At 40.0% G+C, this 9,455-nt stretch overlaps 1 protein-coding gene across 6 annotated transcripts in view; it reads right to left on the bottom strand.

The window, feature by feature from the left end:
- Positions 1–3,289: 3,289 nt before the first annotated feature.
- Positions 3,290–9,455, bottom strand: part of Cdc37l1 (cell division cycle 37-like 1) — a 28,899-nt gene continuing 22,733 nt past the window's right edge. For 2 of the 6 annotated variants that reach the window (XM_087549994.1, XM_087550007.1), the window contains 2 exons: positions 8,950–9,114; positions 3,290–6,400 (listed from right to left, as the gene is read on the bottom strand). In XM_087549994.1, coding sequence (XP_087406120.1) covers positions 6,389–6,400; positions 8,950–9,114 — 177 coding nt within the window. In that variant the 3' untranslated portion in view covers positions 3,290–6,388. Of the gene's footprint in view, positions 8,168–8,949; positions 9,115–9,455 lie in introns of all 6 variants that reach the window. The other 4 variants (XM_087549988.1, XM_087549999.1, XM_087550002.1 and 1 more) reach the window with 4 other exon arrangements.

The following is a 9,455-nucleotide window of genomic DNA, read 5'->3' as shown; positions in this document are numbered from 1 at the left end:
GAACTTGTCTTCTGCTGCTGGATAGACAGGCTGGTGTCAGACAGACACTGATTAAGAAGATCGTTGCAGGGGCTGGAGAGGTGGCTCAGCAGGAAAGAGCATTGGCTTTTCTACCAGAGGACCTGGGTTTGGTTCCCAGCGTCCACACGGCAGCTGCTAACCATCTGTAGCTCTAGTTCCGGGGAATCCAATGTGTCTGCCTCCATGGGCACCATGCACAGTCACAGAGGCTGGCAAGACACCCGTACACACAAAATTTACAAAACAAAACATTCTGAATACATTCTGTTAAGAAGCAGAATGCAGATAGAGCACTTGCCTAGCAAGCGCAAGGCCCTGGGTTTGGTCCCCAGCTCCGAAAAAAACAAAAAGGACAAAAAACAAAACAAAACAAAAAGAAGCAGAATGCAGTGACGGCCAGTGAGTTTTATTTTTGTGTCCCATGGAATATGCATGGAGCTGAAGTCCCTGGGCAGGAACACTGTTGTCTTCTCACTCACAAATCCTCCATTCAGAACTACAGCTTGGATTCAATTTTATTTTATTTTAAACAATTAAAATAGTCTAGCTGGGCTTTAAAAGCATTAATAAAAGCCAGTAAGGTTTTTTGAATCTCTAGCATTCACCTGCAATGTTTTCAAAAAGATTTTATTATTTATGTGCACATGTATGGGTACCTGCAGAGGCTATAGGACAGCCATGGGTCTCCTGGAATTGGAGTTAAGAAAGAGTGTAAACCATCAGCTGTGGGGGTGCTGGACGTCAAACTCTGGCCCTCTGACAAAGCAGCCAAGTGCTCTTAACCAATGAGCCATCTCTCTGGTCCCCACTGTTTCAATATTTTAAAAGATATTTTATATATGAGTGCTCTATATGCATGTGCATCTGCACACCAGAAGGGACATCGGATGCCATTACCATGTGGTTGCTGGGAACTGAACTCACGACTTCTGGAAGAGCAGCCAGAGTTTTTAAACCACTGAGCCATCTCTCCAGCCCATAGCCCATACATTTAACAGCTCCCTAATGACCATGGGTTTTTCTGTATACAACACCAAGTAGTGTCATACCAGGTATAGACTGGCCAGCTTTATTCTTTCCCACAGGAGTTCACGTATCTGGAGAGTAACATGAGAAACCAAGTAAAAGAGGCAGGGACTCCAAAATAATCTACCCTTAGAAATGTTTAGTTTTTAAGGCCTATGAGAATATTTTCATTTTTGTTAATTATAGACAATCTATAATTAAAATGTATTTCTCTTTGTAATTCCCCATTAACTGACACTATAAACAAACTAATACCGTACAGCTTCTTGGATAACCTATGAGATAGTATAAATATACTCATTACAGCGGGGAAACAGTGCTGCAGGATTTAAGGGTCTTCTTGCTCAGATGTGAGTGGTATGCTGGAAAAATGGAAATCAAAAACCCAACCCCACTCCAGACAAGTACCACCTTTGCTCCGCCCCAATTTAAGAACTGAAACGTGACTCCCTCTGAGAATAGTAAATTGATTTTACTTATCTCTGAAAATACCCCAGGGTTAAGCTGAGAATACCTTGCTGATATTTCTACTATAAGGAAAGCTGCTTATTAACAGAGATGTGTGCTCTTTGGGGAAGCATGTTAAATTACTTAAAAATTTTTCAAAAAGTGAAAAAGAAAAACCTTAAAATATTTGTATGTGTATGCTCTATGCATGTATGAAGGTTGGATGAAACTTGAGGAAGCTGGTTTTCTCTTTCCATCATTTAGGTCCCAGAGGTTGTCAGGCTTGGCACCACACAGCTTCACCAATAGAGCCATTTCCACAGCCCTCTTGTAAAATAATATGAATGCTAGTCTTAAAAAAAGGCCTAATGTTTCTGAAGAGAATTTTAAGGCTATTATAAACTCCTTAAGCAAAAATTTTGAAAGAACCATAGATGGTTTAATTAGAAGCGAGTAATAATTCAGAGTAATAATTCTAATAAGATACATGTAGTTACGGCTAGTTCTTTCTCTGTCTCTAAGTCAGAGTTCATCTAGCCAGAAGGCTGGCTGTGAAACTTGCTATGAAGCTGAGGGAAACTATGAACTTCTAACCCTCCTGTCTTCACATCCCCACACTAAGGCCACAGATATGTGTCACCATGCCCAGTTTATGTGGTGCTGAGGATGCAATCAAGGGCTCAATGAATCTTAGGCGAGAGCTCTACCAACTGAACCAAATCTAAGTATTTCATTAAAATAAAATCAGTCTTTGGGGGCTGGAGAGATGGCTCAGTGGTTAAAAGCACTGATTTCTGGAAGGTCCTGAGTTCAATTCCCAGCAACCACATGGTGGCTCACAACCATCTGTAATGGGTACCCGATGCCCTCTTCTGGTGTGTCTGAAGACAGCTACAGTGTGCTCATATACATTAAATTTAAAACTTAAAAAAAAAAAAAAACCAAAACACCACACCAGTGTTTATTAAATACTTTGATGTCAACTATTTTTCATTAATCAGTTTGAATTTCTCATAGATTAGGGAAATTTTTCTAACCTTAAGTATGAGTTATATGTTTGCTAAGTATTACTATTCTTTATTACTTAAGAAAAGAGAGGAAATTTATTTTTGCTGGAGAAAGCTAGCTCAATACTAAGAGGGCATTTTCAAAATCAAGGAAGTAGAAGGCTCCAGCAGACAGCTGTCTTGTTTTGAGACTGTCTCTATGTAGCTCTGGCTGGCTTTGAACTCAAAGATACAGCTGCCTCGGCCTCCCAAATGCTGGGCTTAAAGCTGTGCACTACCACACACAGCCTAATACACGACCTCAACACTAAAGTCCTACCAATGATTAAGTCACCATCCTTAAGTGCAAATTATGACATCCATTAGTGGTCCCTTCAGTAAAAAAAGTTCCAGCCAAGTATTAAAAAAGTTTTCCTTAAATCAATTCTTGTCTTAGGAAAGAAAACCAAAATAAAGTTTAAAATTATATACTCCCTTTGCTAACACTTTTTTTGTTTGGCCATTAAGAGATTTAAGTTATGGGAGACAAAATGAAAGCCTCAGCCACTTGGGTGACCATAGACAAGTCATGGGCAGAGGTGAGGTCTGAGTGGAAAGTGGTCAGTCAAGTGCTACTTCTGTGAAATCAGGAATTTATTTTGTTCTATTCTGTCCATTTGGTTTCAAGAGGGAAACGGAGATCATGCTCCACACAAGAAAAAGGAAGAGAGAAAAAAAATAAAACAAATATCTTCCATGACTAGGTCACTGATTAAAAAGAAACTTACAAGCCAGTGAGCACTGCCATATAAATTAGTCAGACATTTTATTATAGAGTATATATATTTATATCAAAAGCACAAAAAGACTTTTATTCTGGGAAAACTAGGAAGATTGTGACATTACAGGAGCATGATTCAACAATTCCAGTCCATGTCCACAGTATTAGGTGCCCCATCAGCTGAAAAGGACATCCGGGGCAGAGGTCACAGCTCTGAGCGCCCAAGGCTGCTTAGCATGATTTCCTTACCAAACTGAGACCTGCATTCCCAAACCCAGGTACCCACTTTCCAGATATTTGCTACAAACTGAAGTGGGCACTGAGCCAAAGATTACACTTGAAAATAACCAAAGCTAGTGCTCCTGTATGCTGGAAGATTAATCCTCAAATAATAAGGATATCATAATTGGCACTGTCATCTAATTCTAAATAAAAGAATCATCAGACATCCTGGAGGATCTGCAATGAATTACACAGGAAGAAGTAAAAATCAGAAGCATCCTCTAGTAACCAAGCTAGAAGCAAGTAGCAGAGAGCGAGACCGTCACCGCCACTGAAGGGGAGGGACTGTTATCAAATCCTTAGGCATGGCTGGCAGCTCAGCTCTTCATTTCTCAAGGCTTCACCACAAGAAACACAGGACTGTGACTTAACAAGGACGTTACTCTTCCTGAATGTTCTTACAGCCCTTACTATTCTTTTAACTTACTCCCTGAGAGGTCCCAGACTGTGTCAAGTAAATTAGAGTAACCTTGCATTTTATCTTCTTGGAAAAACAGAAAACCGCACTGTTTTCTACACTCACTATCCTCCTTAATATTTAAACAGTCATCAGGACAAACTCAACTTCGAATAGCTTTAAGATTACTTTAGGGATAGATGCAATGTTTTAATATCAAATTTATAGTAGACAAGGAGTTAACTGGTGGTGCCGAAAATACACATGTAGATATCTTAAAGTAGCATCCGTGCCGCCCAGCCTGCTCCTTGGTAAGTAGTCACCACTCTGATTTATTGCTTTAATGGGATGAATAGCAGATTTGACAGCTGAACTTTGCAGTGGGACACAGCATACTCTTAGCTTCAGTTCTTTCCGAGAAAGAGGACATGTATATGTCCATGTAGAAAAGACCATGTAGCAGATGTCTCCTCAGCCAACCAGTCTTGTAAACATTGCATTGTGCACATTTTCATACTTTGATTCCCAAACTAAGAACAGTTAAAGGCAAATTTAGTAACTGAGGGGTGGGGGAAGAGTCCGTCCAGTTCGACTTCCTGCAACACATGGTTACCTTCCCTTCAGAAACAAAACAACAACACAACAAAAACCCTAGCAGCACATAAAAAAAGTTGCAAAACATTTCAGTTCTCTTTCCCTCCCATCAAAACCGAACAGAAATAAAGTGCAGCACCCATAAAAGTGTCAAAAAATAGGCAGGCTCTTCCTTTCTCGTAACAAACTAGTCCTTGGGCTCAGCGGTCTCGCTGAGTCACACAGTGTCCATCATCCTGTCGTCGTCTTCTTTATGTACCACTGAGTCTACACTGCACAGAGGGGCAGGGGGACAACACTGAAGAGAATCTGGATTCTGGGGGAGAGAGAAAGAAAGACAGACGGGGAACAACACTTGAAAAGTAGCTTCACACCACACACGCAACTGCGTACATGGCTTCACCTTCTATTCCTCTGCAGCGCGGCAAATTAGGAAAGAAAGTGGGTTTTTGGAGTCCACACAGACTGAAACCTGAAGAACTAAAGATAGGATGTTATTCTTTATCCCAAGAGAGGTGATAAAGACAGAGTGCAATGTGTGAGCAGAAGTGTTACATACCTCCTTTTTAATGCAACAAAACTATCATTTAATTCCTTAACCATACAAGGTTAAATTTCCTCATGAGATTATATTTAATAAATATGCCTTTAGGAGGCTGGAGAGATGACAAAGCATTAAGACCACTGGTTACTCTTGCGGAGGGCCAGGGTTCAGTTCTCGGCATAGATGCAGCAGCTCACAAGCATCTGAAACTTGAGTTCCAAGGGGTCTGACAGCCTCCTCTGGCCTCTGTGGGCCCTGTATGCACAGGATGCACAGACATATGTGCAGCAAAACACTCATACTCATAAAAATCAAAAACTACATTTGTTAAAATAGTTTTTAGCCAGCAATGTTAAGATTACTATCTAACTACAAGAGTTAAGTATTATAAGTGTAAAGTATTGTATAAAGGCAAGATCCGCCTGAGTAAAATAAACTGAAGGAAAATCAGATTTTATTTTCTAAAACTAATAGATAACATAAAATGTTGTTAATGCAAAGTTAAATGCACTTTTAAAATTTTCCATGGAAAAGAGTTTAAGATTTTAAACCCAAGACATTACATGGCAATGCCCTCGTTTTGAAGTGATTTTTTTTCTCTAGTCTGTTATTCTGAACATTTTCCAGCAACTTGGATTTTTGTTTTTCTTTCTTTTTTACTTTTACCACATAATGTCATTTGTTTTTAATAAACAATAGCGAGTAAAGTTATCCGAATGAGATAGGTTTTTCCTTCCCCCGCTGCCACATGCTCTCACTGTGTGGCCCAGGCTGGCCTTTAGTCTGAGCTCCAGCTGCCTGAGTCTCCCCCAAGCATATACAAAGGTGACTGGAGCTCGATGTCTTAAATACCTCATCTCACAGGGGAACTGTTTTTGTTTTAATCCTAATAAAATACAATACTTTCTAAGTCAAGTACAATGGCTCTCTCCCATAATTCTAACAGTCAAGAGGATCCAGCATTCTTGGAGAATCAAGAGTTCAAGGCCAACCTTGATTACAACAGTCAAACTTGCTTCAAACAAACAAACAAACAAACAAACAAACAAACAAGAACTTACGGAGGAAACCCATACAACACTTTGTGTTTCTTTAGTAAAAGGCAAACGCTGGGTCGGACTTGTCTCCAGGAGTCCTTTCTATGTTGTTTCTGTTTCTATTTCGGGTTAGTGTCACTCAGGAGGAAAATAAAAGAACGCCAGGCCAGAGGGGGAGGGTGAAGCAGCTGCCCCTTTCACCCAAGAAGCAGCTGTTGAGCCCATCAGAGCTCAGGTTGGCAGTGATGGTTGGGTTTCAGAGGACTCTTTTCACTATACAAAACCCTAAAAGCAAGAGCATTACCAGATTCTAAGCTTTATAAAACAATAATACTCTTGTTATATGACATCACTCTACTTCCGCTGTCTTTTTTTTTTGACACCCATTATAGATTCCAGGGTCCTTTAAGACCAAACTTGTAACTACTCTATCATGACAGAATTCTGAGTATCAAGTATTGGCTGAAGAGATTCTCCAGAGCTCACTGACCAACAGTCATGGAGACTTGAAAAACCAAAGGGAATCAGCATCCCTGCCCTAACTGAGGCTGAAACCCCACTGACTGCCATGTGTCCACCAGCACTCTCAGCCCTTTCCTGGTCCCCGTACACAGTTCTCTCTAAGAGCACTTGACTACTTGTCATTTATGACTCACAAGACTCAAGAGTGGGTAAAAATAGTCAAAGTTAGAGTATCAGCCCCACCACTCACTTGTGTTGGCTTTAGGCAAAGTAATTTAACCTTGTAATTTTCAACTTACTTATCTGAAACATGGGTTAATATAATCATAGCGTTTTTCAAAGATTAAATGATACATGTCAACATATTATATAACCCATAAAGTGATATAAAAACATTATACCATTATTGTAGAACATTGTTTTCAGACCTCAAAATTGTCATCTTGGTCCCTCAGGTGGCCTCTCCTATCCCCACTGCCTTCATCTAGGCACAGTTTTAGGCAACTAGAAAGACCCCTAACAGCATGCCTCCCCTGAGGCTACCTAGGTCAGGAAGCTTAAATTCTCACCCTGCAGGGAACAACTGGTCTGTTATCCTTGATTAATTACGAAGATTCCCCATAATAGAAATAATGCAAATGACAAAATTCTAGGACTCCAGCCTTCTCTACCACAAATATCAAGGAGGCCTGGCCACTGTTGTCAGCTGTTAACTCAGTTCTCTCAAAGCAGAAGCATCTTCTTGATAATACAGGTTGCTTATATTGTAATGTGTATTATGTTCTCATTTTATGTAAAGAACCAATGACATCCTAGAAGTCTCTTTCTTCTCTGCACACATCAGGTGACTAATTTTAGGTTTATTTATTGCTTTCAATATCATAAAACTCCCTAAGAAAAACTGCTTTTTCATGTGCTGCTTCAATACTGTATTTAAATAACATTACAGAACTGACTGGGGGCTAGGAAGATGGCTGAACAGTTTAGAGCACTTCCTGCTCTTGCAGAGGTCTAGGGTTCAAGTCCTAGTACCCATACGGCAGCTCACAACCATTTGCGAGGAACAGTCTAGGGGATCTAAAGCCCTCTTTTGGTCTATATGGGCACCAGGTGCACATGTGGTACACACACTTACATGCAGGCAAAATATTTTCATACCTATAAAACAAATCTTAAAAAAATAAAAATAAAGAAGAGATCTGCCGGCATCCTTCAGGGTGCTATTCCTGATGTGTCTAATTAAAGGAGAACACTAGTAATTATTTAAAGCCATTATGTAGATATTTATAGCCTTAAAAATGTTTTTGGCTGAGTTAAATGTGATCAACTGCTTTCCTTACTACTTTATATACTATATTAGATTAAAGTGTTAATGTAAATTTAATAACTTTTAAATACATGTTACTAAAATGGTAAATTATACTGACATAAGGTCAAGAAATTGAAAATCTCATTTTTTTTTTTTACCATTTTATGAGGCTTAAAGATAAATACAGGACTCTCCTCATATTGTCTTCTGAATGATACTTTCCATGTCCCAATGTAGACAAGAGAATAAACTGGCTAAAGCTGGTCTTAAAATCTTGGAGCCTGGAAATGAAAGATAACTGGGTTCTATGAAACTGCTACTTGTAAAGTCACGTTGGGCAGGGTCTGTGTGAAATGTCTTACAGCTCTCAAATATCCTATCAGAGACATGAGTGGTCGTCTCCCTCTTGCTCTCACTGACTTTTGTTCACGATAATGGCAGTTTTTATTTTGATATTGCAGCAGATTCTGAAGAGGTTAACATATTTGCCAATACTATGACTACTACTAACTGGATAGACAACACACAAAAAGGGCTCCGTAACAAGGTCGTAATTACAAAAAAAACCACATAAGAGATCTCTTTAGCTACCACTCACATGTCGGCCTCAAGCTAAGCAAACTGCCCAGTGTCATTTTACTTAGACTGAGATGTTATGGGGAGCCACCTTGAGTTTTTAATTGAGATGACCAATAGTGACACTTGACCTAAAGACTTTTAAGTATAGCTCATCCTTTCCACATTAAAATGTGAGAATTTGGTGTGTCTAGTAGATAGATGAGACTAAATGCCAAAGCATGAAATAAGACTGAGGGTTATCAATCAATCAATTAATCAATCAACTAATTTCAAGGTGAGGTCTCTACATAGCCCTAGCTATCCTGGACCTCAGTATAGAGATGAGGCTGGCCTCAAACTCGGACATTACTCTGCCTCTGCCATGTCCACCCTTACTTTTTGAGGGGAGAAAATTTTAAGTGGTCACAAAATATTATGTCCCAGTAGTCCTGAAGCACACAATTATGTGCTAATCTGCGAATGAGTGCTCCCCACTGCAACTCACCTGTGGTAGGGGTTCTGCGGAGCCTATGCACCCGACACCAGAATGGGGAGCATGATTCTCAACTGTCACAGGTGCAAAGCTTTGTGACTGAGCGTAAAGTCTTACTCTTGCCTTGAAAGCTTCAAGCTCATTTTTGAATGCTTCAAAATAACCTTCTTCCTCTGCCTAGAACATGAAAACAAACAAACACAATGTTTCTGGACGACTGACACAGAGTCAATTCTGAAAAGTACACAGCAGGGCTGGAGCAGAGGCAGTGAAGAACGGTTGGTCTCCTTGCAAAGTACGCACACTGTTTCTTTTACAGGAACACTAACAACAGCGTCTGCTTCATGCTCCTTTCTGCTTCAACAAAATTACCTGACAGGAACCAATACTCCACACACATACACACCACAGGAATGCCCTGGTGGTGCAGGTAATAAGACCACTTACTCAGGAGGTGAAGGCAGGGTGAAAGCCAAGTTCAAGGCCTGGTAGGCTACACAGTGAATTTACAAAGAACA

The sequence above is a fragment of the Rattus norvegicus genome, chromosome 1 (genome assembly GCF_021556685.1).
Source record: "Rattus norvegicus strain SHRSP/BbbUtx chromosome 1, alternate assembly SHRSP_T2T, whole genome shotgun sequence".
Classification (NCBI taxonomy): domain Eukaryota; kingdom Metazoa; phylum Chordata; class Mammalia; order Rodentia; family Muridae; genus Rattus; species Rattus norvegicus.
This window is presented reverse-complemented; position numbering and strand designations above follow the sequence as displayed.